We start from the raw sequence: 18,002 nt of genomic DNA, 5'->3' as shown, positions 1-18,002 counted from the left end.
TGGTTTGATTTAAGCTGAAACTTGACTGCAGTTACTGACCGGTTTTTTGGACCCGAAAGGGCCCAGAAAATGGGCCAAATAATCAAGTCTGAAATATCCGTCAACTTAAAAAAAAAAGAAAATTTTTCCATGAAAAACCGGCTTTAAAGGGCAACTGCCCAGGGTCCGGACATTTTTGGAAAACAAGCCCACTGCATAGATGAGGCATCGAAGATAACCTCTGCAAAATACTAGAGCCATGCGCGCCCCGAAAAGCTGCGAAAATTCAAATCAAAGCCCGCTCGTTCTTTCCTTCAACAAAAACGGACCCGGCCCACTACTCTGAACCCCGTTGACGTCATGGGGGGTTACTTTCGCTGAAGGCACTCCATTGGTGCATCGTTCTGACTGATGGGAGAAGATTGGGCGTAGCCTTGGCGTCGCGTCGTCTGCACAACGCTTTCCGCAGCGCCTTCTGTTCTGGCTCATGCCTACAAACCCGCATGAAGGAACAAAAAAAAAACTGCGGAGGGAGCGTGCGGCGACAGCCTTGAACCCTTGCCATAAAAAGTAAAAAATAGTAAAAGTGAGGGAGTTGGTTCGCCCCCCCCCCCCCCCCCCCCCCCCCCCCCGTGATCACCTCACGAGACGCTCTGCGTACGCGCTCCCTTCTCAGATTTTTTTCTTCTATGCAAGCCCCCCAAAACAAGGTTTTAATTACTAGTGCAGCAGAGCCTTTCCCTCGCTCGCCCACTTGACCGCTCCGCACACACACCGCTTATCCTTCGTGCATCTTGCGTACGCCTTGACTCCAATGAATGACATATGCTTTGGAGCGGAGAAAAGACACAAACACACAGAACACAAACACGCATGGAGAAAAGCAAACGGACGGTTGCCGGGTCTGCGCTTCGCCGTGTGTTTCGAACACAACCGACTTCCGCCCCTCCGCTCGTGAAACGGTGGGGAGGCCTAAAAGAAAATGAAAAGGTGGCTCGTTAACTGGGAATGACAAACAGATGTATGAAAGGATGCGCTCGCTAACAAGTCTAGGTGGTCGAGCCGATCGCGCCTCTCGATCGTTCAGTGTGCGGAGAAAATGCAAAAACCAAGAAAAGAATTCTATTGAAGGCGGGGCCATGACGTCACCCTGTGACGCGCTCCACAGACACCACGCCTCCGGCTTACACCGGAGAAGGAAGGGGTGATTTTGCCTTGCCGAGCCTACTCGACGAGGAGCGGGAGAGAAAAATTTCGAGGAGGGAATGGAAGGAGAGGAGGCTCGCTCAAAGTGAGGTAGAGAGTGTTTGGGACCATGGGGTGGGCAGGGGCCCTTTAAGGAACAAGATTTTCACCACTCCCACACGTGTCACTTACACACAATAATATCAGACTTTAACCCAGTCAGAGTCATGCTTTAGTCATGTCTGCATCACCTCATGTTACGATACCAGATGTGGTCGCAGGTCATACAGCGAACGAATGCATGCACCCTGCAGATCCAGAACAGCCTGTTTCCACCTGCAACAATGGTCGCGTCATTGCAGATCTGCCCGCCCCGCCTGCCTGGCACCGCGGGAGTCGCCTCTTAAGCCGCCGAAAAATCGAACTATTCGACTGTCGTGAATATGTACGCCTTCCTTTGAGGTGTGTGAAATTTCCGCAATGAAGTCCGAATCACTAGGAATCCGAAAAATCGGTCAGCTACTGTAATCATGCACCCCATTAAATATGAAGCTAACCTTAGCAAACAGCCTACCCCTAGTGAATGACTCCAATTCAGTGAAAGAAACCTGGGTGTGAGAACAAACCATGAGAAGTAGCTACACACCTCTGAATCTGATTGGTTGGCAAGGCCAGGGTGTGGAGTTGCCATTGCAGATGGAGATTGCTGCTGCTGCTGCTGCTGCGCTGTCCGCCTCACGATTACCACCTTCTTGAGAACGGAGGAAGCCTCGGCCGGCTGAGAGGCAGCTGCTGCAGTTGGCCTCGTTCCCAGTCGCTGCTTCACTCCTCCGCTCGTACTGGGCTGAGGCTGTGGCAGCTCAGAGGAGCTGCTGGCTGCCCCAGACGCCACGCTATTCCCTGGAACCGGCCACAAAAAGAATGCTGTGGTGAGGAGAAGGCAATGCCTCCAACTTCAAAGGAGAAGGGATCATCACTGCAACAAGAAGCAAGACTGAAGCAAAATATGGTTTTTATTGTGTGACAGCTTGCTCACCACCAAGACTGCCAGCACTCCATCTCATTTCATTTCATCTTTTTCACAGTGCAATGCCTGAGAGTTCTCTTCAAAACGCACTCCACTAGCTCTTTTGAAAGCACAATGGTGCTGAAGGGCCAATGACACACTCAGCAGAGCTAGAGCCTTCAAGCTGAGAGATCAACAGTTCAGTTCCCAACTCAGCCAGGAGTGCATAGTTTATTTACACTGGAACCTGCATATATCGAACTTGCAGATGAATGGCTATGAGTTCGATATAACGAGTAATTCAATATAAAAGTAGCACAGTCATTCCACACTAACTGACCAAGACTTTGCGCACGACCAAATTTGTTAAAAAAAAAATAATAAATCATGGCTTATTGTGCTATTATGACATGACTATGATACCTTTTTTCATATAAATAAAAGACATTGCGCTTTCATATGTAGTAAACTGCAGTAATTTATTATTTTTAAATATAAAACACGGAGGAAGGTACAAAAATAATGGAAATTTGAAATTTTTATCAACCTGTATGTTCTCACTGTAGTCATTCCAACTATTTTGCTAAGTTGTCCTGAGGCAAAGAAGCCAATTAAATGTTTCAAAGATAAAAAAATGTAAGGCATATCACCAAATTCTAAATTTGAGACAATTTGCTTCTTGAGGCATATTCAGCCATCAATTGCATAGTGAGGTGGTCCAAGTAAAAACATGTAAGACAGTAAGTTGCATAGAACAATTCAGTGAAGCTTATTTGTGATAGTTTAATACAAACATTATTGGTTTTAACTCTTTCAGGTGCTTTGTACGCAATTGTGTAGAGCGAACTTGCACCTCTTACAGCGAGTGTGCCACACTCAACAGTGATTTATGTTTCAGATGAGTTTAGCACACCTTAATGTCGCAAATAAGGTGCTTTTTTATGGAAGATACCGAACACAGTAAATAACATTACACAAAACAGTGAACGAGGCAGAACGCTGTTAGCCATTCTGATGCAGACAGATTTAGCCATGAGTAATAACATCAATATTCTTTTCGAAATTTCAAGAGTAATGTTTATCTTCACAACCAAAATTGAGTCCATGATCCTTTGTGCATATATACTTGGCAAGTCTTGGCATTTTGATGCTGTTATTTCCATGAATTATGAAACTTTATACAAAATTTTGTACATCCTTGTAAAACATTAACCACTGGTATTTTGTGCTGGTAAACTAGCCGACGCCTTTCTTGAGGGCTAAATATACTACTTTTGCGAAAAAAGAATTGTTTTCGATGGAAACGAAAAATGGCGCTTGAACAGGTTAAGTGAGAAAACAATTTTGCAAGTTTAGTCCTTGTGTACAACCCAAGCGCTGCTCGGTACTAGCTCTTCACTGCAGTGTGTGAGCCGACGTCAAGAAGACACATAAGAAATGCTGCACGGTGCTTCAAGTGGATGCTCCTGATATTTCGGTGTTGAAAGGTCCGCTGCTGCACTCGTTCATATTTCATTACTTTAAACTCTTTGGTTGCTGAGTACGGCTCAAGTCCAGCATGCACTGTTGACAGAGATAAAGGTTTGATGTGGCGAAGCCCATGTATTTCTTTCAATGGGAGCGCTCCTGCAAACCGCCCAGTGAGTTCAGCCTTTATTTACTTGAACAATTTCTTTGGGCACACAGATGGCTACATTTGGTCGTTTTCTTTAGTAGCCACTGAGGAGGCTTGCATTCGTGTATTCCAGCTGCATTAGTAACCTTCGCACTAAGGTAAAGTGCCAATCAGGATTTGGCACTGCTGAGCATCATAGGTCGAGAGACAAGTTTGTGGTCTAATATGCCCAGAAAACTCTCCAGCAAGCCAACATAGCTAACACACTTTCCACCACCTTGACGGCATAAAACAATGGCTGCAACCTGCTCCCTTCCTGCTGCGGAGAACTGTACCTGGTGGCTGGCTGGTGGCCTGGAGTCGCTGCTCGAGCAAGCTCTTCTGTCGCTGCATGACTGCCAGCTTGCGGCGCTCCTCTTTGATACGCATTACCTGCTCCCGCAACTTCTTCTGTTCCTCGATTTTGCGCCGAAGCTCTTGCGTGGCCACATCCTGTACAGAACATGGCAGAATCCAGTTTAAACATGAGTCCTTTACCACTGTTAGCCAGAAACCTTTGCTTGCTTATAATTAGCATAGAGCATCCCTGAGGAAGGGCAATAAATCCCAATGAACTTTGCAAATACTACCACTATTTGACAAAAATTTCAATAACTCAATAGCCTGATCTTAAAATATCTAATTTCTTCTTTCCACAATGGGTGTACCTTTTAAAACTACTCTGTATGAAACTAATACACGAATATAAAAGCATGAGCACCACTTGAGTAACCAAAGGTATATGAAAGTGCAGTGGGGCAGCCCATACGCAAGACTGGGCAATTGTGGAGCACTGATACAGCAGATTCTCGGTAATACGAACCCGGCTGATATGAATTTCAGTGCGATAAGAATTTCCAAATTCCCCAGCTGAACTGCATTGTGTACAATGGTCCAAAATTTGGATGCTCCGAACACTTTTCCACATTGCACCTGGTGACATGAACTTCGGTACTCCGACCGTCAGTGATCGCCGGAGCAGTGTGTGCCAGTACTGGTTTGGGATTCTGTGGCAGCAAGGAGGCTGCCAAGGCAAGCGACCAGCAAGTGCAACTTCCTCTCTCTCTCTCTTGTTTTTGATGGCAGCCTTTTCACTTTTTTTTTGTTTACTCCGTTGTTCCCCAAGGCTAGCGCCACCGCTTAGTGGCCGGTTCGTTCTGCGACCCAGCACACCCACCTGACATTTTTTGGGCGCGGTTAGTCCTCGCAACATTTCTCACGGCCCCGCGTGCCCTGCTCCCCAACTCTCTGCTACAGCCAGCGCGCAGATCGCCACAGCAGCAGCAGTTCTTGCTTCTCTCTTCCCTTGTGCGCTAGGACAGACTATGGAAGTGCAGTGTTCTTTTGTGTGTGTCATTTTACGAGCGTCCACGTGAGCCCGAAAGGTACAGCGAGCAGTGCAATGTCACGAAAGTGGCAGGTGCTGTCTTTTAAGGACAAATTGCATGTTTTAAAGAAGGTCAGTGCACCCAAGAAAAGGCATATTGACTTGGCCAAGGAATTAGGCCTGCCGCTTTCTACACTGTCTACAATCGTCGATTCAAGGCATGGCATGACATCTCCTACAAAACCGTTTGCGGCGAAGGAAAAAAAGGCTGATGCCTCCGCCGTTAAAGGCTGGATGGCAACCATGCTGCCATCTTTCATCGTGCGATATGACACTTGCAATGTTTTTAACATCGACAAGGCAAGGCTATTCTACAACCTTCGCCCGAAAGGAGTCTGGGCTTCAAGGGGCGCACAAAAAAAGCAAACAGCGAGTTATGGTTTTGTTTTCCTCCAATGCTGAAGGGCCAGAAAATATGAAACTGACCGTCACTGGCAAGTACCAAAAACCCTGATGCTTCAAGGCAGCTGGTCAGTTGCCCTACATCTAAAGTGTTAATAAAAAGGCTTGGATGACGTCAGTTTTGTTTGTGGAGTTCATCACGTACTTGGACCATAGGATGTTATGCAAGAACAGAAAGTCTGTTTTGCTGCCGGACCAGTGTGTGGCCCGGCTCACCCAAAACATATGATGCTACAAAAGTGGTGTTCCTGCCCCCAAACACTACTAGTCATTTGCAGCCACTGGATGCTAGCATTATCAGAAACGTCAGGCAACATTTCAAAGGTTTCTTGGTGCGTTGCCTCCTTGCGAAGATTGACCGGAAGGACGTGAATCTACAGATTACTGGTTTGAATGCTATGCATTTTATTGCAATAGTCTGGGAACGCGTCTCCCTTGCAACCATCACCAATAGTTTCGCAAAGTGGGGGATTTTTAAATCCATAGTGGCCACCAACTCGTAAGTGCCAGATCCGATTTCTGCTGATATCTGTAACAAGCTTGGCGTTGACTGTAGTGGTGACGATTTCGTCACTGTGGACGACGACCTCGCCACCTGTGTTCTGTGCACAGTGGAAGACATCGTGGAAGAAGTATTGTCGCAGCGTGGAATTTCAACCAGTGACGAAGAAGAAAATGAGTGCCACAGTAGTGATGACCAACCACTGACGGCAGCCGAAACTATGCATGCCCTTGAAGTTCTGCGGCATGCTGTGTCATCCGAGACTGCGCGTGAGAACACAACGGTCGTTTGCAGGTATTTTGCAACGAATTTGGCGCAGTGTCGAGAGTGCCGTCTGACAGCGCTGTCTGGTGGCAGTACTGCCTCCACAGCTGAATACATCGCCGTGCCGCCCGCAAGCCGACCATGGCAAGGAAACATCTTTACGGCGGATCCCTAGCACCAGAGTCAGAAAGTCCTGCTTTCCTTGTTCTCGTAAATAATCAGCCCTGGTATATGAGAATGTCAAAAACGAATCCTCTTTGAGGAACGCTGACCTGTACTGAGTTGCTGGTAGGAGTAATGATTGTGATACAAGCTAGTTTTATGTTCGCAGCCACGTAGCACCTGTCGCCGTTGCAGCACGGCTGACCCGATCTGCTTGCACACCAGCTCCGCTGCTAACGCGTCGCTGAAATCACTCATATATCTTTATTTTAATATGAAACAATGAGGTTACAGCAGTGCCATAAGTTGGTCAATTCAAAAGCGCTGTCCGCTGTGGCTTCGATGCGAAACAAATTAGGCCTAGCGACGACTATGGAGTAGCACACCAGAGCGCCGTCGTAAGCCGCGCTCGCGGGAGGCACCATTAGGGTAAGCTTGCGGAAACCGGTGCTGCCAGTGCTTTGCAAACGTGTCATCTACTTTAGCGATGCAGCAGGGACCGGACATTTTTTGGCATAACAGCGGTAAAGTGTGTAGCTTGAGTACCGCGGGACGTTGCTGCAGTACGCTGTTGCTGCGCCTTCGGACAGGATCGAAGGCTGCATAAAAGCGCTGTCGCATGGCACTATACACACTGCCTAATTTTACGCGTTGCTCTTAAAACATGATTTACTGCGAAGAAAGAACTTTCTTGAAGCGGGCCAGCTCGTGCACTTTTCGCACTCGGACGCCTACAGGCACTTTCTGTCCGTAGACACCGCCATCTTCTCAGTTAACGACGCAAACCGAGGTCGCCAAGCTCAGTGATAACCGCAGTTTGGTCAGCTGTGTGGATAGCAGTAACCACAGTTAGCGAAAACCGCTGTTAAGCACGCGAGTGTGACAAGGGTATTATTAGTACAGTGAAAGCTCGTTAATTCGACCCCCTTTAATTTGGAAAATCGGATAACTTCACGCACACATGAGGTCCCTACAATTATACATAGGAGTCTATGAGGCGAAACTCTCGTTAATTTGAACAAATTTTGATGTGCGTCCTGCGCGCCTCGCCTTTTTTTCCTGTCAGCTGACCGAGGATGAAATAATTGAAGTGACAGGCGCTGCCAACGACGATTCGTCAGAAGGTGACGATTGTGAGCAGTTGCTCCAAATGCCGAAGCGCATGGTGAAAGAAGCCGCAGAAGCCTTGTCCGTGTGGGTGGACTGCTGTGAATAAATCCCTGACGATGCGTGTGCCGCAGAGCACCTGGCAACTGTTAGAGCTATCGTAGTCGCTCAAATTCGCTCGAAAAGGCAGACGACGATAACGGATTTCTTTGCCAAATAAAGGTATGTCCTGTTGCGACAAACATTGTTTTTTGTTGTTCATTTGATATTTAGACATTCGGATAATTCAACAATTTTTCGCGGTCCCGTCAGTGTTGAATTAACGAGCTTTTACTGTAGCTATTGTAAGAAGTCTGACCTGCAACTTGTTTGCGTCTTTGGTGCTAAAAAATTATTAGTAGAAAATTTACCCCGTGTAATGATCGCACCCTTAAATTAGCGTCAATTTTTCGAAAAAAAAAAAGAGCGATCATTATGCGAGTAAATATGGTAAAGTAAAAATCGCATGTGTTTGTTAAATATATTCAAGAAGGGTTCAATATAGCTAGAAATTCTTAATATCAGTGTTTGTTATATTGAGGTGCGACAGTAGCATGTTCCAAAGCGTATTATAATAGCAACAAAAACCAGCCTATGGGATAGTACAGAGGATCGCGTGAACAACACTCTATGTCTCAATAAAAAAGGTGAAGACTTGTATGAGGTCAGCGCTAGTGAAGGCTTTTTGGGAAGCTCACCTCTTCAATTGCCGGCGGAAGTGTGGCCTTCTCAGGCTCTGGAGGTGGCAGGTAGTCCAGGATGGGCACCTCTTTGATGTTGGCATTGTTCACTGTGCGACCTGGTGGTCCCTGGCCTGGCTTTCGAAGCTGCAGGAGGCAATGAACTTATACTGCATCTGCTCAACTTCTATGCACACATTTTCCGGAAAAAAAAAAAAAAAAAAGCCAGCCAAAAAGGGCCCTCATGTTGGAATTATATACGAAACAAGCACCCAATCAGCAGGGTGGCCCTGTCGGCACTGGCAATACAAAACAGCAGCACTAACTGCAGCACACTACTGCACCATTTGTGTGACAGGTTCACTACGAATAATCCAAACAGAAACATAGTTATGGAAAATTCATCTTACTAACAGGCCCCTTTTCACAGAAAAAAAATGTGCTATGTCGAGAGTGTAGTGAAGAAATCAGCATTGACAAATCAAATGATTGGTTTGTAGCCTGCATCCTCGTGGCAGCTAGACTGGCCATTCCTGAACCATTAGGGTTCGTGTCCCAAAAAATGAAATCATGGTGGACAAGGGAGTGTAGGGAAGCCAAAAGCTAGAACAAGGCATGGGCATTTTCCGCTAGTACCCTAGTCAAGAAACCTCCAGAGTTTCAAATGGACACGGGCAAAAGTCTGATATGTACGAAGAAAGGCCAAAACAATGTTATTGGAAAATTATGCATCCTCAATTAACACCTCAGTTTCTTCAAAAAGAATGTGGGAACAGGTTTGGAAATTTCATGTCCCCTACACACCATACACAATCCCACTTCCATCAACACATAATCTTGAAAAGGATAGCATGCAACTGAAATGTGTTACCAGTGCTCATCTATGACAACAAGACATGGAGGCTAACGAAAAGGATAGAAAGACGCCACAGTAATGATGGGAAAGGAAAACTTAAAGAAATCAACCATTAAATAAAATCACTGACTGTAGTCGCCGAGTATTACAGTCACCAACTGTATTTGATGGTTGATTTCTATGGTTGTCCTAATTAAGGCATATTTCCCTGCACTTTTGGCCTCCTAAAAATTTTGAATTTATCGGAGGTTTCCGAATAATGCTATTTGCTTTGAAGCCTGAATAGAATACTGCATTATATTTGCTTTGATGTTCGAAACATTGATATTCATACAACCATAGCATTCATTAGAAAAGGCAAGAAAAGTAAAAGGGGCTGATGTAAACAACTAATATCTGTAGTCATTCACAGTGATTACAGCAAGTGGAAGCAAAACATGTCATTGCACCATGAACTAATAACACTGGTACATTATTAGCCATAGCCACCACTGTGCACAGATTGTTGAGCTTTCATTACCAATCCTTCCCATAAGTAACTCGTGACAAAAAGCTGCCAGAAGTGTCATACATTATCAGCAGTGTCATACATGTAAAAAAAAAGGGGCAGCCAATATTATCTTATTTCGACACCAGGTGTTGTTACTGCAGTTTGCGTATGTTAAACTAAAGGCTCCGGTGTGAAACACACTGTAACGTCCTGCAATGTGCTTGCATATAGTGTACACAAATGCTTGTACGCTATACTAAAACTATCCAATGTTAAATGGAGCCCCGGCCCTAGATCGAACTTGTTATTCCTACGTAGACATAAGAGGTGATGCATAATATGACGCTAAAAATCACACTAGAAAACAATGCATGCGAGCTGACTATTAAAGAAAGTTTACTGAGTTATTCACACATATAGGACTTCTTGACACAGCTTGAAAGTTGCAAGACTGCCCCCAATGGAGAAACTTGACCGAAATGTCTCAAGACTCACCATGCGTGGTGCTTCCAGGCGCACTGCCTTGGGTGGCATGGGTGCAGCCAGAGGAGGACCAGGACGCTTGCCAAAGGGCTCACGTGGTGGAGAGGGTTGAAAATGTGGTGGCATACCAAAGCTGGTGCTCGTCGGCACTTGGCTGGCATAGCGTGGCGAACCAGCACCCTGCCCAGTTGGAAACGGACCTCCCATGGAGGTCTGCGGAGGCGGAGGCTGGTGGAATGGACGCTGCTGCTGTGGCTGCTCCTGCGCACAAGTCAAGATAGAGCTGTCTTAACGTGCAATGAAAACCAAGGCCTAAGTTCTGACTTCAGCTCCCTCAAAGACTGTTTCCCAGCAACAGGCAGTGACATGTAAAGGGGGGCAGGGGTCTTGAACCTCTTTTCTTTATTTTTGGACTAAATGCAATGAAAATGCACAGTCTTATTCAAATACGTAACCGCTTTTCTGATATGCAAATTAGTTTTCCACATATTACACATTTTCACTCCTTTGTTTACAAAAACAATAGAAAACAAAAAATGCTGATCAGAAAACTATTATTAACAGGTGGCGTGATAGTATACAGGACGAGGAATACAATGTAGGAAGTACTTTTTTGATTAAGCCAATATTAGATATTTTACAACTTGCTGAAATTTAACGTAGGGAAGACTGGTTGACGAGCAGTCTAAATTAAGAGTGTGCAAAAAAATTAGCAAGCACAAATTGAGAAATCGCTTCTTAACATTGCAACAAAATTTATTCCTTTATCTGCTCTTGATGCAAAGATATCCTTCTTGTAAACTAGAAGTAAAAAATCTGTGTTTTGAGAAAAGCAGATGAGCTTGTTTGCACCTAGTAAGCGAAATTACAATGAAAATAGCCAGGGAATGAATAAATTCATAGATAAGTAGGAGATGGACTGCAGGCTTCGAAAATAAAAAAAAAAAAGTTTTTTTTTTTTGCTATTTTCGGGCTCTCAAGACCTGCCCTTAAGGCAGAAGCAGCTGCAGACTATTCTTAAAAGTGCACTGTCAGGGCGTCCCTTAGCTGCGTGTGCTTGAAAGCGTTTTCGTTCTTGCCAGCATGTGCAAACAACTTGCTGCTGGCTGAAGGGGAACAAATTAAATTTATGTAAGGAGTGAACTTCCTAACCAGCATGAAAGCACAGACTAACTCATTTAAAACAAACCTGATGGTCCTGAAGATTACGTTCACTGTATCTGAAATTCGTAGTATCCGGACTTCTAACGTTACAGCCAAATACTAAGTCAGACAGATGTGGTGCTTATTTCTTTAAAGAAGTGCATCAAGGCCATCTGCTTTTTCAACACAGGCTGTATCACGGCGCTTTCAGAACTGTCCAGCGGGGTCATGTGTTCCCTGCCAAGGTCTTAGCTGCCGTCAATTTGGATTATGAATGTGACATAACCACATAATCGCAATTGAAGCATCTATGGCAGTTGGTGGCAGGTCGTCCCGCCCACCATTTTTATCAGATTCCTGCCAGTTGGACAGTGCGTACAGTACGTATTGTACAGTGCGTACAATAGCTTCATCAGTTCGCAGCCGTAAAATCTTAGTGCCATCACCAACCGGCACCAGGGGTTCTCAAACGTTTAGTGCAAAAGCACTACCGTATTTACTCGCATAATAGGCGCACTTTTTTCCCAGAAAATCCGGCTCAAAGTTCGGGGTGCGCCTATTACGCGGGGTAAAATTTCCGGAAAATTTTTCGACTCACAGAATTGAACACACCGCGTAAACGCACTCGTGTACGGGCCGCACCCCGTTTTCGCGAAGAAAATGTTAAAAAAAAAAAAGTCCGTGTAAGGGCCGCACCGAAACTTTCGGAATGCACGCGCCGAGGCCTCCGCGATCGGCTCCGGCTGCGCGCAACGGGCGCTTGATCGCGGAGGCCACACACGCGCACAGGAGCTTCCAGACGCCGCCCACGGAGGGCGCCCAAGGCCAAGCTCATCATATCATTGTTTTCCTCCACCGCGAGCTTTCGCTATCTAATCGCCATCAGCATCTCCAGCTCGTTTTTTTGTTGTTGTTGTTGCTGTCAAGTGCCGGGATTTGCGGTAGCGCGATAGTTATCGTGGTTTATGGCTTTGCCGCGGAGCGTTGATGTTTTAGCTCGACGGGCAAGCACCTTAACAGCTACAAGGCTGGGAGTTTGCTCTCGAACGCGGCAAGCGTGCGGCAGGTCGGAAAATACGACGTGGCCGAGAAGTGCGGCAGTTGCGAATGCGGCGTCCCTAAATTTTCGTACGCGACTCCAAGCACCGAGGTTTTCGCGGGCCTAAGTCAGGAACGTTTCCGGCTGGAAATGAAGCTTTCCAAACAGACGTTTAAAGTGAGCATCCCTGAAAACTGTGTGCGGCTGTTCTACGCGATGTCGTTGTATGTGCTGTGGGTCCGCAGCAGCTGCGACGGCAGCAGCACTAGTAGGGACTAGTAGTCAGTTCAGCAAAAACTTTGTTAAAATAAAGATTGGGAAGCGGGGGGTGGCGAGGCGTCGGCTTGCAATCGTGTAAATACAGTATTGATCACAGTGCCAAGTTCGGGGTGCCAGTGGTGGAACTGGCAACTGGCTTCTTGTAGCAGCTTTTGTAGCAGAAGAAATCGCAGTTTGTAGCAGCAATTTTAAGTTTTGTAGCAGGAAAAATGGCATTTTGTAGCAGAATTCGAGCTTTTGTAGCACAAAAAAAAAAAAGCTTCGTACCAAAATTTCATGCCAAAAAACGTTATTTTAAATAAAGAAGCTTTGTTGTATTTCTGGAACAGGCATTTGCTCAGACGTTTTTAGCAACCACAGCCATGCAAGAGCAAGCTTCAATCCCAAATGCAGCTTAAAGTGCTTGGTTCCTTAAATATAGCCGAAAATAAACGAAACAGGAGGTTCTCCTAAAAACACTGCCGTTTTTATTCAGAAGAGCGACATAACGAGATGCTCAACAGAACTATAAAAAATGATACCGTTCATAAAACAAACTTTCAGGTACTATTTCTTCCCTTTTCTTGATCACTCCAGCTTAGACAGTGCCGCTGCGAGCTTTTCCTGTCCATTCTTCAGAAGGGCTTGTCCACTCTCAACGACTGCAAAATGTTTAGACTTGACACCTTTTGTGAAAAGCAGCTCAGCATTGGTGATCATATTCCTGGCCAGTCTGATCTCTCCTTGTACCTTCTCTTCATTCTGACCTCTCTTCTGGGTGTCTTTGTCCTGTACATCACAGTCTTGTTTCGCTTGTTTTGCACGGGTCTCTTCTCCTGCATCCGCCTCCAACCGTTGCAGCTGACGCTTCCGCGACCCTTTCACCGCTCTGATTAATCCTTGTGTCACAGGAATGGCAGCTGGATTTTCTGCCCGATATAAGTTAGTCATAAGTTTTGTTGCCTTTCAGCTTTGACAAAGACATCGAAGACGTGAAGTGTCCATTCACACAGGCAGTGCGCTGACAGTGGTCCCTTTGTTCACCTTCGGTTGTGTTCGGTTGCAAAGCAGCGATGGCGATGTGGCTGCCGGCAGATGCGTTGCCGGAAGTGTTGCCGGCAGACATTAGTTTTGGTTTCACGGAAATGAGTTTCGGTTTCGTTCTCGGCAGAGTTATTGGAGTTATTCAGAGATATTTCGGCGCAGGCGTGGCGCAAAAGTAGGCAAAAAACCGATTTTGTAGCAGCATGTAGCAGGATTTCCCATTTGGCGCAGTTTGGCGCAATTGGCGCAGCAGTTCCACCACTGGGGTGCGCCTATTATGCGCGGAAATAAAAAAATCTGATTTTTCGCGCCCTAACTAGGGGTGCGCCTATTATGCGAGTGCGCCTATTACGCGAGTAAATACGGTACTTAACACGGTCCCGACCAAGAATCGTGTGCGAAGCCTCGGAGTAAATTGGTTAGGGCGGGTGGAGGAAGCTGCAGCCAATGGGAGGAAGCTCAGGTAAATTCGGAGGAGCATCGCGCTAGCTGCCTCTGAGTAGAAAGAGGCTGTGAAAGTGAAGAGCGAGAAATGTGGCTGCGTACACACGCAGATGCCAGAAAGAAGAGGCGAAGAATAAACACGGGTTTTCGCATGTCTACTCGGTTTAACCATGCTAAAACTAGCCACTTCTTTTTTTTTTTTTTTGGCTCCAGGAGCCTCACAGCCTTCAACATGCGTCAAGGAATCCTCCTCCCCACTCCCCGTCAAAATCTTTTGTTACAAGCATCACAATCAGTCGGTGTTGCTTGTGAATGGACCCTTTGTGCTTTGTTCACTTTTGTATGTATTTGTTTGTCGTCTTGCTTTCAGCAATCAGTTTTTTATTCAATGCCCATCTCTTACTCTTACTCAAGAACACATAAAACTGCAGTCACAAGACAAACGCTTCCCCGCATTCGCACACTCAAGTGGCTGGGCTGCAAACAGAACCATGTGATGCCTTGTCCAGTTTTTAGCGGCTATCTGCCGCTACCGCTCCGGCATTTCGACTGATACTATCTTTCACACATTTCAAACATTGTAGCGGTATGGCTGCGCTTGGGTGGACGTCAATGAGTAATTGCTTCCTTATTACAAATCTACTCCACCTTGGGGGATTCCCCTAAACATCTGACCAACACTGTTCCCACTTCGAGTTATTGATCAATTCGCTCTCGCCCTACCATAAGCTTGCCGTCTCGGTTAGCTCAATTGGTAGAGCGACTGCTCCAGTGAAGCGGTGGTCCCGGGTTCGAACCCCGGACCAGGACGAATTTTTCTTTAACTACGAAGTTTCTGAGAAAGCTGTACAGCTTTCCTTTGTAGCGGTATGGCTGCACCTGGGTGGACACGTCAATGAGTAATTACTCCCTTAATACTATCTTTCTCGCACAAATGGACTCACTGGTGGCAAAACTTCCCCCCAGTGCTGCCATCGCCATTGAATCGCCTGGAAAAACATGTGATGAAATGCACATACATTTTTTGTTTGTCTTGTCTGGGCTCGGCTAGCTTGGCGGTGCAGCCCAGACTTTCAGTCACCATGCGCACGTGTGCACATAACACACATCACCTTGCGTGTCATGCCCCTTCCGCACCATCTTACCAGCATTCTAAATGTACACTCGCCGTCAAAAGTAAATGGAAGGCGACTTTGTCAAAAAAGTTAAATTTCTTTAAATCTAAAGCATAATGGTCCATGCTTGTTGGTGCACAGTGCAATTCTCAAAATCACAACTAGGCTGCACATATGTATTCAATGATGCATGAATTATGGGGCCAATGATGAAATTTTTTCGTGAATATTGCCTTCCATTTACTTTTGACGGCACCTGTATGTGTGCACTACCACAGCAGTGTCTTGGCATCCTGCCAAGTTTGCAGGGCGAGCAAACAAACACACAGCTCCGTTACTGGCGCAAAGTGTCTTGGCACGCTGCCAAGGTCTGTGCTACAGTTCCGCTCACACCGATGCAGATGGCTCGAAGCTGAGGAATAAGTTAAGAAGAGCAAATGCTCTGAAATGAGTTTTAACAAACCAGATACTGCACCTGCTTTGCACATGCTCGCCAGAAGTGTACTGGAAAGGGGGGACAGACCAATGTGGGTGCTTGTGGTACCCACAAAAGCAGCTCACAGAACCTAGTTTGAGAACCCCTGATCTGTACCAACACAGCCATTCATGGTGATAAGAGGTCCAGCCAGCTTTGTGTTAATAACACGTTCCCTCAAATCCACCTGCATCTGATCATGGGAGTTTTTGACGGCAAAATCTGTCATCCCAGAGCCCATGCAGGGAAAAAGCTGTAGCACACATGCATGCAGAGTGTATCAACTCCACTATTTGTGCACTGCTTCCAAGTAACAGCAGCACAGAAGGTGGGGAGCTGATTGTACAAACGAAACACGCTCAGTGACCAAGTGGGCCAGCGGGGCATGCCATGTGACTGGTACAATTCAAACTTCTCGCATCGCATGCAATAGTTGAATACTGACCCACCCACTGCACTTCTCCTTCCACCAGATAATTTCCCAAGCCAAAACACGCACTCATGCACTGACCAGCCTTGTATGCCTTGTAGCCTGCCTGTGCATCCTTGGCCAGTGGTTATCTATAGTTCCACGACCACCTTTCGTACTGTTTTTTTTTTTTGCCTCACAAAGGCTGTGAAGGCTGCATCACAGGGGCTGTGTGATGCTCTACTGTCTCCACTTGGGGGAAGCGCGATTATTCACTGCGGGGGAGAGTTCACAGTGCTTCCTTGTTCGCTCTAACCAAGTGGTGTGGCTACAGTTGTTCGCTGTATCTGAGAGTGAGCGCCATTGCCCTCATACGATTTTCGTAGTAGCAGCACTTGCATTCATAATAAATGAGCACCCGTTATAACTATGGCTGTTATAAGTGGGTTCGCCTGTATTCCAAAGCCCAAGGCTCTTCTTACCAGCATGTTTGGTCCCGGCTGGTGGTGCCCCATGTGGGGTGGGCCTCCAGGTGGCCGTGCCAAAGGTCCACCTTGGTATGCTGGACCTGGCTGGAACGGGTGATTGACCATGGAGGTGCCCGGCTGCTGCTGCTGCTGCTGCTGCTGCTGCAGCTGTTGCGGTTGTAGCTGCTGCTGTTGTAGCTGCTGCTGTTGTTGCTGCTGTGGCTGTTGCTGATGCTGCTGTTGCTGCTGCTGCTGATGCTGCTGTTGTCGCTGTTGCTGCTGATGATGATGTTGCTGCTGCTGCTGAATGGGAGCACCAGGTGCGAAGGAGTTTCCATACTGGCCATGGAGCAGCTGCTGTTGATGCTGTTGCTGCTGTTGCTGCTGATGTTGAAGCTGAAGAGGTGGCTGATGCTGCCGCATGGGAAGCCCTGAAAGCAAAAAGAATGCACACTGGTGTTACATATATTAGTGTGGGCGGAGAAAAAGAAGGAAAAATAATATTGTACAGAAGGAACCAATATTTTCCGAGCCAGGCCCAACAATGCCCACCCACACCTACTAGACCCGTGATTCAAGCAAGGCACCACTGGTAGCTGTGATGACGCGATCTTGACAGCTTACCATAAATTACATTTCAACGGTACTCAACACCTGCACCGCTATGGAGCAGGTCATGATAAGCGCACAGTTGTGGTTTTTCTTTTTCAGTTTGTTCTTTTCTTGCGTTTTTCTTTTTGCTATTATTTTCTTCCCCTGTGCTCAAACTTCAAGCTCCTCCAAACAAAGCCTTTCTTGCTTGCGTCTTCTCGAAGAAAACTTGCCCCTCTCCGCCTCCGCTACACCTCTGCTAGCTCTGTTTTTTTCCCCCTTTCACTTATTTGTTTTACAACCCTCTTCGTTTCCCTTAATGGACGGGAGCACTCGTCTTCTACTTCGTGATGTGTTTTGTTTTCCTTCCTCAAAGAGAAAGACAGTTCCTCCTATCCCTCTACATTCAGTACTGTAAATACATGAATCTCTGTGTTCACTCAACTTAAACCCTCATGAAGGACGGTCCACCATCCCAAACTGTTGGTAAATAAACCTAGATAACCGTATCAGTTGTAACATTTTCATTCTGCAAGTCTTCACTGGCCCATTGAGCAACACAGACTGCTTCCACACATCTATATAATGATTTTGACATATGTGGCAACATACAGTAACTCCTGTTTCAATTGTCTGGTTTAATATCCAAGAGGCTCGCATATCTGCAGGGTCCAACAGATGCTGCATGAGAAGGCACAACTTACTATGTTGTTGCTGATGTTGCTGCATGGAATCGGGAGGGATTCTGCTTCCAGGTGGCGACTGCCAGGGTGGTTGAGGCTGCTGAAAATGCATTATGCAAACTAGATCAGTGCACGATC

The 18,002-nt window shown here is 46.4% G+C and overlaps 1 protein-coding gene across 3 annotated transcripts in view; it reads right to left on the bottom strand.

Moving 5' to 3' along the window:
• The window catches only part of LOC149341808 (uncharacterized), a 55,383-nt gene that overhangs the window by 18,785 nt on the left and 18,596 nt on the right, over nt 1–18,002 (bottom strand). For 2 of the 3 annotated variants that reach the window (XM_089544010.1, XM_089544014.1), the window contains 6 exons: nt 17,886–17,964; nt 16,606–17,021; nt 10,209–10,457; nt 8,386–8,514; nt 4,121–4,277; nt 1,811–2,064 (listed from right to left, as the gene is read on the bottom strand). In XM_089544010.1, the coding sequence (XP_089400136.1) occupies nt 1,811–2,064; nt 4,121–4,277; nt 8,386–8,514; nt 10,209–10,457; nt 16,606–17,021; nt 17,886–17,964 (1,284 nt within the window). The remainder of the gene's footprint in view (nt 1–1,810; nt 2,065–4,120; nt 4,278–8,385; nt 8,515–10,208; nt 10,458–16,605; nt 17,022–17,885; nt 17,965–18,002) is intronic. The other variant, XM_089544011.1, reaches the window with a different exon arrangement.

The sequence above is a fragment of the Amblyomma mixtum genome, chromosome 5 (genome assembly GCF_055824585.1).
Source record: "Amblyomma mixtum isolate Tamu chromosome 5, ASM5582458v1, whole genome shotgun sequence".
Lineage (NCBI taxonomy): Eukaryota > Metazoa > Arthropoda > Arachnida > Ixodida > Ixodidae > Amblyomma > Amblyomma mixtum.
This window is presented reverse-complemented; position numbering and strand designations above follow the sequence as displayed.